Below are 15,495 nucleotides of genomic sequence, written 5' to 3' on the forward strand. Positions count from 1 at the left end.
ATACAAAAAAAAATACACGCAAAAAAAAAAAAGAAAGAAAAAAAAGAAAAAAAAGAAAAAGGAAAAAGGAAAACAACATCCAATGCTAGCATTTGCTAGGCATTGGACAGCTGATTATTGCTAACGCTGTCAATATTTACTTCTTCTTCCGAACCAGAATCAATGGCTGCCCAGCCTGGACGACATCATTCGGCTTGACAAGGACCTTTTCCACCACGGCGTTGCTGCCTTGTTCCTCTGTCCGCACGGCAATCTCCAGTTTCATGGCTTCGAGAATGACGACGACCTGATCTTTGCCGATCGGATCGCCTTCCTGGATTTGAACTTTCCATACGTTGGCGTTGAGAGGGGCTTCGATGGGGATGATTTCGGGGTCTGTGATCGATCGACGGCATTAATTTTTTCTTTTTCTTTGCCTTGCTTTGAGAAAGAACGTCCGTTTGAGACTCACCTTGCAACAGAGCTTCGATCGTGTCCACAGAGACGCTATTAGCCGCCTTCTCCTTCTCCCAGCGCGCCAGCAGCTCGGCTTCAAGCCTTTCCATCTCGGCCTGCGCCTTCCGCTGCCGCGCTCGGATTGCGTCGACCTCGTCCCTGGTCTCGCGAAGGAGCTTGTTGTGCTCCGCCATGTCGAAGACGACTTCTTCCCACTCATACTCGTACCGCCCGCTGTTGAACAGGGCCAGCTGTCTCTCGTATTCCTCCTCGGAAACACGGTAAAACGTGATCTGGTCGAAGTCTTCAAACAACCACGGCTTCTCCTGGCTGTAGCCCTTTTTGGACCCAAGAATGTCCACCCCGGGAATGGTCATCCCCGTCAGTTGATATCCCCCGGGAGAGTCGACATTATATATTCTGTATGATCCCAAGTCAGCATTTGTCCGGAATTTATGCTCTATTCTCAATACAAAAGCAGCGTCACATACGCCATGCAGCTTCCTCCCCAGGAGACCGATCCAGCTGGTGTGTATACCCGGCTGGGATTCATCTTCGGGCAGTTCATCCGCTGCCGGGGATCGACGGGAAGCCCAAGGGGCAGAGCGGTAAAAAATCCCACAGAGATCACCATCAGGCTCACCGTCAAGAAGATGTTCTCCACCTCCTCTCGGGTAAAGGCATTATTTTTGGCAACAAATTCCAGATTGTCGGGGAGGTACGAGGCATACGGCCGCTGAGTCTCCATATACCGTTGCAGCGCTTCTTTCTGCCTCTTGCTTTCAAAGGTAATCGGTAGTCGGAACCGGCGGCTGGGCACCTTTGCTTCGGTCAAGTCACCAATCTTGCTTTCCAGCATACAAAGGTAGTCTATGAGCTTGTGTTGCGGAATCTTCAGACCATCGTAGTAGAGCATAAGTGCTGCCAAAACAGTCAGCTTGCATCACACACAAACTTCTCATAGGTCTTACAGTTTCCACAGCCGACTGTTGATATTAGTCCAGATGAAAAAGAGATATCTCCGGTTCCTTCTTTCAAAACTTTGATGAGAGCCGTAGTTCTGCAGCGATAGTTAAGATCAAACGATCCATGGCCGTAGTCAATCAATAAATAGTCATCCCCTCCCTAGCACGAGGTCAGTATGTATAAGTTAATCAACCACAAAAGTTTCCTCACCTGTCTATACGAAACAAGTGGCTGTTTGCCGTCCTCCTGCTCTGGGATCTGATGCACCAGAGCAGGCCCACCCTCTTCTCTCTTCAATTCAGGTGGAAGTTCCTCCTTCAACGGTATAATATGATCGAAATTCCCATCAGCGCAACCCTGGACTATTCGATCGACAAACGTTTCGACATCCCGGCGGGCAGAAAGCGCACTTTCCAGCGATACACGTCTAAACTTCACCGTGTCTCCGGCTTTGATTTGCCCCAGTTGCCAGAAGCTCGCCTTGACCACGGTTTGACTACATACAAACCCGCCGAAATCAGGCGCGTCCACCGGAAAGATAACAGGGTCATCACCGGTCCAATTCAACGCTCCCATAGGATACCCGTACTCGATCACGTTCGACGGGTGTGAGCCGCCTTCTCCTCCATCTGAGCGACTCCATATAGGTTTCGGGCCGATAAGACGGATGCCGCCTCGAACTGCGTTGTGTGAGACGGTCCACGTCGCTCCCCACAACGTGTCAATGCTCTCTGGAGTAATATAACCTTCATCGTAAGGCCCGGGCATTGCAAGAAGCTCCCATTCAGACGGGTACTTGGGGATGAGCCTTTTAGGGATAGAGAGCTCCCTTTTTCCCTCAGGTAGGTGATCTGTGATAGCTAGAAGATCCCCTGAAGCAAGCTGTCGACCTTGGTATCCGCCAACACCCACCATTGGAGCTGTTGACTTGGAACCAAACCACTTGGCGACATTAGGGAAGCCACCCCATACAGCTAGATACGCGCGGCATCCTCCTTCAGTGGTCTTTCCGATAGTCAAGCGTTGACCAGCGGATACATAAATTCGGGACCACATGGGAATACTTGTGTTGTCCAGTTTAGCCTCCATGGGAGCACCGCAAAGAGAAATTACGGCTGGGGCCAGGAACCGCAGGTCTGGTCCACTGAGAGTGATCTCCAATGCCTCTGTACCAACAGGGTTGCCCACCAAGGCATTTGCAATGCGAAATGCCAACGGGTCCATGGGACCAGAATGACAGAAGCCCCGGCCAATTGTTGGTCTTCCAGGCCAGTCTTCGATAAGAGTGTAGGCGCCGCCGCTCAAAACATCAATGGTCGCGGGCCTGAACTCGAAGTTGTTCAAGAACCTGGTCAAAGTTTTGCCGGCGATAAAAGTCTCATCCCGAAGAATTGCAGCTAGGAAATCAAGGTTGGTTGGTGGGCCACATATACGAGACTCCGTGAGAATCGTTTGCAGTCCGGCAACCGTCTGTTCTCGTGAAGGAGAGTGATACATAATTTTGGCCAGTAATGGATCTTTACTTTGGCATCAGCATTGAATGACAATGTACTGTACATTAGATCTTCAGGGATCATCCTACCATAATTAGCCGACACTTTGGTGCCGGTATAGACCCATGTATCAAATCGTGATCCCGGAAGTTCCTTCCACTCCACACTCTGAAGCGTTCCCGAGGTAGGTGCGAAGTCTTTTACTGGGTTCTCAGCGTAGACTCGTGCCTCGATAGCTGCCCCGGAGGGCGTGATAGCCTGGAGTTTCTCCAGGTACGAGGCATCTAGCCCCTTCCTCCCCGAGCGTTGAGCATCGGCTTGTTTGAGCATCAATTCCACTAGATCAACGCCGTAACACAATTCAGTGATACCATGCTCGACTTGCAGGCGTGTATTCATCTCTAGGAAGAAGAAGTCACCAGTATCATCATCGACCAGGTATTCAACTGTCCCAGCGGATCCATAGTGAATAGATTCAGCCAGACGAACCGCCGCGTCTGCCAGTTTCTGTCGCAGTTCTGGATGTTTCACCAAAAACGGACTGGGGCACTCTTCAATGACCTTCTGATGTCTTCTCTGGATAGAACACTCGCGCTCGCCAAAGTGAATGGCTTTTCCATCTCCGTTGCCAAAAACTTGCAATTCGATATGGTGGCTGGACGGATAGTAGCGTTCGACAAACACCCCCGCATTCTTGAACAGAGTCTCACCTCTGGATCTTACGGTAGCAAAAGATTGCTGGACTTCGTCTTCATTCTGACAGGTCAACAAGCCCATACCACCTCCGCCAGCCGTAGCTTTGAGCATCACCTATGGTTCTGTCAGCTTCAGAATAGCGTCTGTGTGAGAGGTCGGGCAATGTACCGGGAATCCTAATTTCCGGGAGGCCTCCAGCGCTTCGTCTTCCGTTTGAACGAGGCTCTGGGTCCCGGGAACTATGGGGACCCCGGCCTTTGTAGCCAGCTCTCGAGCAGTGTGCTTCAGACCAAACGCTTCAATGCTCTCTGGCGAAGGGCCGACAAAGACGATTCCCGCCTCGCTCACAGCCCTGGCAAAAGCTGCATTCTCTGAAAGGAAACCATAACCGGGAATGATTGCATCGACTTGATATTTCTTGGCAATAGCCACGATTTGGTCACTGTTGAACGTCATCAGAGATGATATTGGACTCAAGGGCACCAATTGAATCCATACCCATCTATATAGGCTGTGGAAGGAGGTCCAAAGAGCAACACTGCCTCGTCCGCGAGATGCACATGAGTAGAGGCAGCGTCGGGTTCGGTGTATATTGCAATAGTTCGAATGCCCAGTTTCCTGGATATCCCTTGTGGTCAGCTCTGACAATAACGGTATCCATGGCGCCAGAGATATAGATGTGCATACTTTGCAGTTTTCGAGATCCTCACGGCGATTTCACCGCGATTGGCAACCAACAAGGTCTTGAGGGATTCCATGGTGGTGACTTGCTTTCCAATGCTGCCATCGCTGTTGACCCCGGGAGTGGATGTCGGCTCTGATAAGAGACCATCGAGGAATGAGGGGCAGGATATCTCTCGACGAACCAAACACGAGAACTGGAACCGTTTCCCTTATCAGGAATCGGCATGACAATGACGATCGGCATATGTTTGAGGGCTCGTATTCACAACGCCCGGCGGGGGAGGACCGTGATGCTGATAACGGCAGCAGCCAACCATCTCGGCCGAGCTCCTCTTATTTGCTCTTGTCTCCGCATCGTATCAAACCCCGCACCCAATAATAAGTACCGCGATGGACGCCTTGTCCAGTGCGCAGTTCTCATTGTTCTGCGAGAAAAGTCCCTTTTTTCCAACCGTGCAAGTGCCCGTGTCTCCGATTGAGCTTCGCAGCTAGCCGAGCAGACAGCCGGAACCGTGTCCAAAAATGGCACCTATTCAGCACAAGGCATTGATCAACTGTGATCTGGGGGAAGCTGTACGCGCGCCTGTCCTATGATAAGAGAAGAAACTGACCTTGGGAAAACCCTTGCCATTTCCCACCGGCTTGTAGTACGGCAATTGGGTTTGCGGTCCAGACCTCGAGTTGCTCCCCATGATCGACATTGCGAATGTAGCATGTGGCTTCCACGGTGGCGACCCCTTGATCATGATGGAGACGATCAGGAACTGCAAAGCGCACAACGTCAAAGTCGGCGCCCATCCGGGTCTCCCAGACCTGCAGGGCTTTGGGCGGCGGGAAATGAGGCTCTCCAGCGAGGAGTTGACGGCGATCACAATCTACCAGGTCGGGGCGCTGCAAGGCTTCTTGGAGCGCGAGGGCATGACTCTCCACCACGTCAAGCCGCACGGAGTCCTCTATGGCATGATGTGTCGTGATTACGAAGTCGCCAAGGCCGTGATGCTCGGTATCCCCAAGGGGGTGCCCGTGTTTGGGCTGGCAGGCACAAACATGGAGAAAGCGGCCAACGACCTCGGCGTGGAGTTCTGGGCCGAGCTCTATGCCGATGTCAAGTACAGTCCGGACGGGATGTTGGTCATCGACCGGAAGAAGAAGCCGTGGCAGCTCGAGGATGTCGAAAAGCACGTTCGCCAGCAGGTCGAGACACAGTCGGTCACCGCCACGGACGGTAGTGTGGTGTCATTGCCATTGAAGGATTATAAACTCTCGATTTGCTGTCATTCTGATTCTCCTGGTTGCGTGGATATTGTCAAGACCACGAGAAAAGTGGCAGATGAATTTAACAGAAAGTACAGTAAATAGAAACCAGATCGTCAGACTATGGGCCAGTTCCGTCTAGAACTATGCCCTAGTCAAACAAAGTAACATTCCTGGTAGGCTACAGAACGGTTAGATCTTTAGTTCAATGATGTACCTGAGAAGAAAGGGCAATTAGCATACTCCACTCCAGTCAGTCACTCGATAATTGCCGCAATTTGAAAAATAGTATGCTGCTGAAATGACTACGGATGATCGTATACTATAAGTTGGAAAGGGTTAAGACATATGTAATAACTCGATCAAAGTAGGTCCCTAACTCCTCAGTTCTTAATACAAATCAATTTTTTTTCGACTATTAAGTACACATACACATACATGACCGCCAGACAACAATGATATTACCCATACACCCGAGACATTAGAGAAAAACACACCAGATAAAGCAACGAGCTAAAGTGGCTGTTTGCAAACCTGTCCCGATTAGAGCTTCAGTCTCCAGATCTCCTTTTCCCACATCTTTACACCGACGACATCGCTCATCTTCACATCCATCTTTACGATGGGCGAATTCTCCTCCCAGCTCTCCAGTTCATCCTCACTATCCTCAATGGCCCATTCGTCAAGGAATTCCTCCATGAGTGCAACATCATGGTCTGGTTCCAGGTCTGCTTTTGCCTTGCCCTTTCCTTTGATATCCGTCATCGCTCTTGACGAGATAGCAGTCTGAGGTTCAACACGGGGTTTGCCAACGGTCCTTCTCAGCTGCGTCACCAGATCAGAGCTCGGAACATGCACCGCGTAACACACGCCCACGTATTCAACCGGAAGAGTAGGACAATGGACGATAGTATCGGCAATGCTGAAACGCATTTCGCGTACCACGTGGACATCGCGACTCTGACCGTGGTAGAGAATGTGCAACGCAAAGAGAGACCGCAGTCTCGAAATATGCTGCATGAAGAGGTGCTATCTGATGTTAGCGAGGAAGTGAAAGGCACGGCTGAAACATGCTTGGATGATCGACCGGGAAACAAAAACCAACTTGCTCGCGACGAAAAGGAAGCAAGGTGACGTGTTGATGTTAACTTACCAAGTTCGCCGAGGTCAGCCCGATCATAAGCTCTTCGAGATTGACGCCCAGTTTGACCAGCGTCAGAATCGATTTCGGATTCAGTGCCCAACCGTCACTGTCGTCGTTCCTGATCACTAGTCTCCGGAGGGTTCCCGCATGCTTTTTCAATGCCTGTTTTCTGATGTGCTCGATCCCTACGGTGGTTCTCAGTGAGCCCGCCAGTTTCGACTTGCGATTGCGCTCCAACAGGAAAAGCTCTACAAGACCGTGGTGGCTGCTCAGAAAATGGAGAAAAGACTGGGTGACATTGTCAGTGTGAATGGAAGTCAAGCTGAGAGGATGCCCCAGTTTTGCAAGCGTCCCCCAAAAGTGACTCTGCATCCCGACATTCAACAACGACAGATGCTTCAGATTGCAGATGTCGACAGCCTTAACGAGTACCGAAGCTTTGACCGGAATCAAATGGATCGAGAGGCTTTCCAAGGGAAGACCATGATGTTCGCGGAGGTATTTTTGGATGTCCTTCTTGTAATCCCATTTTCCCTCGTCGCTGTTGTTTATGCCATTTCTTACTGGCTCTTTTCCTTTGCTGGTACTGGCGTTATGCTGATTATCTGTAGCGTTGTGCGTTACAGGAGTTTTTGATGCTGAGCCCTGGGTCTCGTCATAATTCCATTCGCCGCCATCTTCGGCGGGCTCCTGGTCGTCTCCACTGTCTCCATCATCATCAGGATGTTCCATGTCGACGACATCTGACAGAGCATCTTCTTGCGTATTCTTCTGGCCTTCAAATACACCACTAGGCTTGGAAGTTCCTGATAAGGCAGATTCGGCAACTCCATCGTACATTTTAGGCGTCACGAAAGCATTGTCATCGTCCAGTACGTCCTCTATGTGGACTGTTTCAGGCTGAGCTGATTGCTCCACAAGTTCTGTTAATGGAGAAACATCGGTATGAGTGTTCTGGTCCTCGCTTTTCGAGTCGGGAGTCGGAACCTCTTCCTTGGTGTCATTCCAGTTAAACGGGAAAGCCGGCGGGTGTGGGGAATTGTCTAAGACCTTCTCCAAATAGTCGAAATAATGGCCATCAGAGGGGTTCGTCGGGGCATGACCTACATCACCTGGCGGCTGTACATAGTGGCTATGGCTGGATTCACCGGGGGCGGCAACGTTGACTTTGGTCGATTTTCCCTCCTGACTGAAAGATCCATTTGCAGAACGGAGGGATTCGTTAGTATCTTCTCGTTCTAAGTATTTGCTCGCTGCTTTCTCCATCTTCTCTAGGGCTTTGAGAGACTTGGCGGAGTATCCTTTGGCCGATGACATGTCCGAACGGATCTCTGCCGTGATATCCTTTAGCTTCCTGACAAAGAGACGGTCCTGGTCGCGTTTCAAGAACGCTCTCGCTGCCGCCTGGGATTCCTTGTATGCAGCGGTAATGGCCCGTTCAAACGACTCATCGAGCAATTTTTGGTCGGGATCCTGTTTGTCTAGACCGAATATCCGGGCGAGAGTCTTCTCCTGAGCAGCGCGTTCCTTGCGGGCATCGACATGGTTTGTGGAGGAAGAAGAAGAGCTTGTGGTGGCAGCAAATGCATTCCCGGTGTTCGAGATAGGGGGCAGAGGTGGTGGCGGTGCTTGAAAACCAAAATCATCAGACACCGCGTCCTCAACGGTTTCTATGTCTGAAATCTCTGTCCCTGCCTTACCTCGGGCCTTCAGCGCCAGGTTCTCGGAGAAGGAAATCTTCAGTGATTTGAGTGACGCAGAGCAAGACGAGACGCACGCTGCGATCTCCGGAATGTATTCGTAGCTGTCGATGTCCAAGACGGCCAAGCTTCTGAGCCCAGAAAACCGGGAAAAGTTGTGAGGTTCCACGGTAGGTTTACTGATCCCCAGTCTCCGGGCAGGTTTGACATTCTTACCTGCGGATGTCGACTTGGGAGGCGGCAGGTATGCACTTGGTGCAGGGACAAAGACCACATTGTTGTTGTGGGTTTGGGTGATAAACTGAGGGGTTTGATGGCTATGTGGAATAGCAGTCGGAGGAGGGGGTGGGTTATTGACGGCTTTGGTAATTGACAACGAATGCAGCGAAGGTCCCGGCTGGAGACGGACATGGAGGTTCTGGAGAGTAGAGATCTTGCTCAAGATTAGGAAGACGGATTGACCGATCTCGACACGCACATTCCACCTAGAGAGACAGTCAATGTACATTCTCACTTCTTTTTGAAGGTTACAAGGCCATCAATACCTGAATGTCTCCAGAGCGGTGACCTTCTTCAGCGTTGCGAAGATCAGAGTGTTAAGAAATTTGCCGCAAGAGTAGTCGTATTTGAACTCTCGAATGGCTTGCTCCGCACTGGACTCTGTATCCGTGTCGATGGAGATCTCTTTGATAAAGCGTGCATAGTTGTAATCAGCCGTTGTCAACGTCTCGAGGATTGCAGCAAGGTAGTCAACCGACAGCTGGCCATCTTTCTTTTCGTCATCTGTGAAAACATGACTGAGACTGCGGTACAACTGCGCAGCAGCGAAGTCGCGAAAAGCTCGAGAGACACGGGCCAAACTGGCCAGGTCTTTTGGTCTAGCCTGAGTAGGTCACTCGACATCAGTGTCTGCAAACATTGGCACTACTTGAGGAGATGAATCCCACGAGAGGTACTCACGTAGGAGAAGATGATCTTGAGAGTTTCCGAAGGAAGAGTTGCCAGAGTTGGTTTCTCTTGTTTTGCGCTACTGGAGGCAGAGCCTTGGTTATCCTGCCAGGCCGACATGGCGATAGCTTTGAGGCCTTGAATTCTCGCGTCAAGCGTAGAGAATGGTCCAGACAAGGGAGTTTGTGAGTTTCCTGATATTGCTTCTTATTCTTCCAGACGCGTCAAGAAGTCAAGTCATCAGAAGATCAAGGTCAGTGGCGATTACTTCCTCGGATGAGATATGACAGAACGAAAGACAAGAGAGGAAATGAGGATTAAAAGTCCAGAAAACAAAAATACTGAGGAGAGAGAGATGTATGAAAGAAGGAAGGACAAAAACAAAGCCGCAAATTTGCAGCAATGGCAATTTGTAGCTTCACGTGTGACGCGCGCTGGAGGGAGGCAGCAGTTGACTGAGTGAAGAGCGACAACGACAAACGAAAGACAGTCCTGTCACCAAGCCTGCCGTGTCGTGCGGGTGATGAAAGAGCAAAAGAAAGATAAACAGGCAGAAACAATCAGCGGCGTGCATGAGGTGGTCTGGTTGGGGAGGTCTAGCAAGCAGACAGGCCAGTGTTTGCTGGCATGGCTGAAGCTCGTCCAATGTGCAATGTCCAGCCCAGCGACCAGGGTCTGGCTGGATGAAGACGCGGGGTGGAAGAAGAATAAGGCTGTACGACCGATTGGACAGGAGAAGAGCTTGCATCTCTACATCTATCTACATGGATGGGCCTGAGATGGCGGATTCCTGCTGGGCAGTAGAGCTGCAGGGCTGTCTCTGCCTTATTACGCCATTTCAAGGCTGAACTACTGTTGATTTAGTCTAGGAATTATTCTACTGCCTTTGCGGGGGACTAAGCAGAGCTCTGGGAGTTGATAAGATGGTTGATATTTGATAAGCGGCAAACCGCCATCGGATGGACCCGCAGGCCATGCCAAGCCAGTGCCGGAGTCTGATGATTAATATTCTCCGGCGGCCATCCATGCCCCGTCTCCATATGCAGTGGGAATGAGACACTCGTTTCTTTCTTTTCCTTGATGCAGCTGTCTTAGCTGCCTTGCCGTCTTCCTTTGATCCTCAGCACTGATCCGGGAGTCGCCCAACGCGCCCACGATGCGACTCTCGTCCTTCCTCACCGCCACCGTCCTTCCGTTGGTACTCAGCGCCGCCCCTGCGTTGGCGGAGCACACCTCCAACTGGGCGGTTCTGGTGTCTACCTCGCGATTCTGGTTTAACTACCGCCATTTGGCCAATGTCCTCTCTCTATACCGCACGGTCAAGCGCCTGGGAATCCCCGATTCGCAGATCATCCTGATGCTCCCCGACGACATGGCCTGCAACCCGCGTAACGCGTTCCCTGGAACGGTGTACAGCAATGCCGACCGGGCGGTGGATTTATACGGAGAGAACATCGAGGTGGATTACCGTGGCTATGAAGTGACGGTGGAGAACTTCATTCGACTGCTCACCGACCGGCTGGATGAGGATGTGCCGCGCAGCAAGCGCCTGGGCTCCGATGCAGGCAGCAACGTCCTCGTCTACATGACTGGGCACGGCGGAGATCGATTTCTGAAGTTTCAGGACTCGGAGGAAATTGGCGCGTGGGATCTGGCGGACGCCTTTGGCCAAATGTGGGAGAAGAAACGATACCACGAGCTGCTGTTCATGATCGACACGTGCCAGGCCAACACCATGTACACCTACCTGTATTCGCCCAACATCATCGCGACGGGCTCCAGCGCGTTGGACCAGTCTTCGTACTCGCACCATGCCGACAATGACGTCGGAGTCGCCGTCATCGATCGCTGGACATACTATGTGCTAGAATTCCTCGAGACGCAGGTCACCACGCCCAATTCGAAGCTGACCCTGGGCGATCTCTTCGACTCGTACGACGAGACCAAGATCCATTCACAGCCTGGAGTGAGATGGGACCTGTTCCCCGGCGGCGAGCAGGAAGGTCGCCTTCGAACCGTGGTCGACTTCTTCGGCAACGTCCAGAACGTGGAAGTGGAAACAAATTCGACGGAGCCAGGCTCCTTGAAGGAAGATCTCGCCGAGATCGCGAAGCTGGTCGAGAAATGGCGCAAGCGGGACCAGGAATACCTCGCCTCTCTTCAGGCAGACAGCAACAACAGCAGCCATCATCATCATGTTGTTGGCGCAGACCAACAGAAAGCCCAGCCATCTCCTTCAACGTCGCAGAAGAAAGCTGCCGCTCCTGTCGCCAAGATGACAGACGAAGACAGCTGGACGAAGCGTCTTGTCGGGCTGACTGTCCTGGGCGCGGGCGCCACCATCTGGCTAGCTGGGTCGATACTGGGCAAGTCATGAGAAGTGTCATTCTTTTTTTTTTCCTTTTACTTTTCTCTGTCTCTGTATTTATTTCCTTGTGATTCCCCACAACGCAAATCTGTTATTATACGTCTCTTTTCTTCTTTCAATTCTTCTGTACTCTGTATATCAGATGGGTACCCATGTGGGTACTAACCAGCTCATGATTTTCTCACTCTAGAATTTCTAGTGTCATTAGCAAGGGGCAGGCATGCAGGCAGGCAGGCAATAATCAGGAGAAGATAGGAAGCAGGCGTTTGGATAGAAATTAATTTAATTAATTGAGGTTATCTATCTTTGGAAAAGGGAAGAGAGGCAAAAGTCAATTGACGGTTAAGGTCGAAGTGACCACCATTATCCACCAACCAGACAACTGCAAAAACAGGATGACCTGGATAACTAGACAAATGTAAATGCGCATACATAAATTTAACCTATCTGCCTAACTATTTATCTCTGTAACAACTAAGAAGTCATGAAACGGGACCATACAAACGCAATGAAAAAAAAAACAAAGCGAGAGAGATACAGAGATACAGAGATACAGAAAGAGAGGGGTAGGGTCAAAAGTAAGAAAGAAAGAAAGAAAAGTGCATGTTTTCCTGGTTTTCTTTTCTAACCTCCTACCTACCTATTATCTAACCTAACCAGACCAGACAGACCTGACATGACATGATATGACATGACCAACAAACAAGCCAACCGGCATACCTACCCTAATCCTTCATTTCATTTCCTTCAATTCCCAACCCATCGTCATCAGAGAAAGAAAAAAAAAACGAAGAAGCAGACAAACAAACGAATAGCCCATTGTCATCACGGGGAGAGGAAACAGGGAAAAAAAACAAATGAAAAGATGGTAACAATGCTGAATCAATCAATGAATCCCAAGAACCAAAAACCAAGAACCAAGAACCAAGAACCTAGGTAGATAGCTAGCTGGTTTTCATAAAATGAAATGAAAAAAAAAAAGGAAAGAAGGGGAGAAGAAATATATATAAAAGAAATGAAATTAACGAACAGAAGATTATAATAACGCCAGGACAGGTTTACTATCCCACAACACTCCTAAAACTCAGAGCCTCGAGGAACGCGCCCAGGTCTTCTTTCTGCACCTCCACGACGCAGTGTTCGAAACTGTCGATCCGTACCCGCGCGTTGGTCTCCTGCACCACTTCCTGGAAAGCGATGCCGAACCGGTTGCGAACCAGGTTCTTGTTCCCGAACAGGCTCTTCTCGTCTTCGGACTCGGAGTCGGAGCTTGATGACGATGTGTCGTCTTCTTCCTCCGTCTCGTCCTCTTCTTCCTCCTCATCATCATCTTCACCCCTTTCAGCTCTCTCGGCAACGCGCTTCCTGCGGCGCTCCTCCCGTTCTTTTCTCTTCTTCTCTTTCGCTTCTTTCTTTGCACGGCGTTCCTCCTGCCGCTTTGCTATAGCAGCAAAGTCAATAACACCACCGCCTCCTCCTGTACCAACGACGACGTAGACGCCACGGTCTTCATCCAAGCCGGCCAGAACGAGCGGAGTTCCCACGGCCCGCTTCTTCCCAATCTTCAGCCCGTCGCCTCGCTCCCGCTCCTGCACCTGGATGGCCTCTGAAACCCACAGCGCGAGTTTGGTTAGCGCGCCCGGATTGGTGAATAACTTCACATCTGGTCCATCCTTGACCACGGCTATGCGGAATGCACGCAGGTGACGAATCTGATGCTTCGAGAGCAGCGACGTGCCCGTACGGAGGATGGCACGGTGAAGATGTTGTGCAAGGGGAAGTGCTTCGAGGAGCAAGGTGGGTGATTCCGATCCAGTGGGAGAAAGTGCATCATAGGCACTCCAAAACCGAGGATGCAAGTTGGCAGGGTCTGACTCTGACGGCGTTTCCGACTGAGACGAACCGTTTGTACTCCGTGAGTGGAAAGAGGCACTGGCATCCCAGGATGACAAGTTCTGCGGCCCGACTTCGAGGATGGCTCCAAGAATGACAGAAACATCTGTGGCGGAAAGACACGCCTTCCAGCCCCAGCATCGCACGAAGCCCCATCCTTCGCGGTTACTGCTATGCCCGGAGGCGACTGGCGGAACCAATCCATCCAGGCCATACATCGGCGCATATTTCAGTAATCGTTGGCGTAACACCCGCTTCAATTCCATATCCATATGCGTGTAGTTTTGGTGGGACTGACTCAAACTGATGCCCATCTTGGCCAGTAGTTTGTGAAGACGTTTCCGGCCATTTTCAGTCCATACATGTAACCTCGAGGCCAAGTAGGGACTGTGAAGCATGCTCTCGTAAAGAGACCAGTGCCGCACGAGAAGAAATCTCGGTTCTGGTGACAGACGAATGGATGTATCTGTTGGAGACCGCCCAGTCGTTGGAATGACACCGTTGATTTCAGACCGAACATCACGAGAGTTCTCGGACGGATCAGGAGGGTTGAGTCGATGGACTTCATCCCGCAGTATCTGACGTATTCGTTCTCCCCGTGCTCCACCCCAACCTGCTGAACCCCCAGATTCTGACGGGTTTGAGATACCGACACCGGACATTGTGCGACCAGAGACCTCCATGCTTGAAATGCCAACAATGGCAAGCCACAGTAGGTCATTATCTTCGCGGCCCAGTTCTGAGGCCAAAGAGTAGAGCATCGACGAGATGGGTTCCGAATAAGCCGTCCCCATTGAATAATAGTTTTGTAGTACAGTCTCATGCTTTCTTTTCAATCGCAGGAGCCGTCTTCGTAACGTGCGTGCCGAAGGCTGTTTTGGAACAGGCGGAGATATCGAGTCGGACACTGGAGAAGGGGACCGTGACGAGTTGGAAGAATCATGTCCAATTCGACGACGATTAGAAGGCGATGATGGAATTGGTGAACTCTGGAGAACAAAAATCAGTGAGAGTTAAGGGATACATCACAGTGAAGGCACTCACGGAGTTGCTCCGCCGTCGTTGTCGCGGGGGCTCGTCATTTTCATCTTCGTCGTCTTCGTCGTCTCTCCCAGACCACGATTTCCGTTTCTTGCCGTGTGATCCAAATTCGCTTTCCTCTTCACTATCTGACCCGAGGCTGTCATCGTCATCGTCGTCATCATCAACCTCTGGCATCTCCTCCAACGCGTAATATGCCTCGCGTTCCGCGCTCAATTCCTCTTCAATGTCTCCGTCGTCGAAGACGATGATCCCCCCGCTTCCGCTCGTGTAGGAACGAGTAATGCAGCCCCTGTCCACGCCGCTACTCTTCCGACGCGCATTTGGATCGACTTCCTCCAATGGTTGTCGGGACCGCGGTTGTCCACCGAAGACGTTCCCTAGATTCCAAGGCCTGCGCGCGTCAATGACCCAGACCTCGACTCCTCCCATTTCCTCCGTCCCATCTTCACCCGTGAGACACAGTATTTCACTGAGATCGACCAGTCCCCCCACGCCTAGGCATACCACGACTCCTCCACTTCCCCCGTCCGTGGTGCGCATTGGTCGGACCAGCTCCTCGCCTGCACGCGCAAGATCGCCATATCCGGCGACAGGCTGGATCTTATGAGGGATATAATCGCGTTTTAATAGCGTGGTCAGAATTCGACAGGCACAGAGGGCATCCGGCTCGAGGGCAACGAGAATCAGTACCGGCGGGGAGAGCGGATGGTGCGAGCGCAGGAGTTGAAGGTAAAGATGGGAGATCAAGCTGCGAGGGAGATACATTTTGACGATATTAACAAACGCAATCAATGCGGTCTCGAGCTGAATCCATTGTCTGTCGTTGGTGTGTTTTGGTGGTGTTGGATATAGCCGCGCGGGTCTTGTTCC

At 51.1% G+C, this 15,495-nt stretch overlaps 5 protein-coding genes across 5 annotated transcripts; 2 read left to right on the plus strand and 3 right to left on the minus strand.

Annotated features, from left to right (window-relative positions):
* Window positions 1–136: 136 nt before the first annotated feature.
* On the minus strand, window positions 137–4,348 carry T310_1761 (Urea carboxylase; the record flags this gene model as incomplete). Its single annotated transcript, XM_013475380.1, has 9 exons — window positions 137–375; window positions 452–855; window positions 927–1,356; window positions 1,407–1,560; window positions 1,612–2,871; window positions 2,925–3,704; window positions 3,759–4,032; window positions 4,089–4,208; window positions 4,278–4,348. The coding sequence occupies 9 exons, from the start codon at window positions 4,346–4,348 to the stop codon at window positions 137–139; spliced, it is 3,732 nt and encodes a 1,243-aa protein (XP_013330834.1).
* Window positions 4,349–4,796: 448 nt separating this feature from the next.
* Window positions 4,797–5,633, plus strand: T310_1762 (Lactam utilization protein LamB; the record flags this gene model as incomplete). The annotated part of the gene is made up of 2 exons (XM_013475381.1): window positions 4,797–4,847; window positions 4,923–5,633. 2 exons carry the CDS (start codon window positions 4,797–4,799, stop codon window positions 5,631–5,633), a joined length of 762 nt encoding a protein of 253 aa, XP_013330835.1.
* A 438-nt stretch (window positions 5,634–6,071) lies between these two features.
* On the minus strand, window positions 6,072–9,440 carry T310_1763 (F-box domain-containing protein; the record flags this gene model as incomplete). The annotated part of the gene is made up of 4 exons (XM_013475382.1): window positions 6,072–6,557; window positions 6,682–8,857; window positions 8,918–9,255; window positions 9,333–9,440. The coding sequence occupies 4 exons, from the start codon at window positions 9,438–9,440 to the stop codon at window positions 6,072–6,074; spliced, it is 3,108 nt and encodes a 1,035-aa protein (XP_013330836.1).
* Window positions 9,441–10,476: 1,036 nt separating this feature from the next.
* Window positions 10,477–11,697, plus strand: T310_1764 (Uncharacterized protein; the record flags this gene model as incomplete). The annotated part of the gene is made up of 1 exon (XM_013475383.1): window positions 10,477–11,697. One exon carries the CDS (start codon window positions 10,477–10,479, stop codon window positions 11,695–11,697), a length of 1,221 nt encoding a protein of 406 aa, XP_013330837.1.
* Window positions 11,698–12,749: 1,052 nt separating this feature from the next.
* T310_1765 (Cell division control protein 45) lies at window positions 12,750–15,390 on the minus strand (the record flags this gene model as incomplete). Its single annotated transcript, XM_013475384.1, has 2 exons — window positions 12,750–14,570; window positions 14,626–15,390. The coding sequence occupies 2 exons, from the start codon at window positions 15,388–15,390 to the stop codon at window positions 12,750–12,752; spliced, it is 2,586 nt and encodes an 861-aa protein (XP_013330838.1).
* Between the last annotated feature and the right edge of the window lie 105 nt (window positions 15,391–15,495).

The sequence above is a fragment of the Rasamsonia emersonii genome (assembly GCF_000968595.1).
Source record: "Rasamsonia emersonii CBS 393.64 chromosome Unknown ctg1118621760002, whole genome shotgun sequence".
Classification (NCBI taxonomy): domain Eukaryota; kingdom Fungi; phylum Ascomycota; class Eurotiomycetes; order Eurotiales; family Trichocomaceae; genus Rasamsonia; species Rasamsonia emersonii.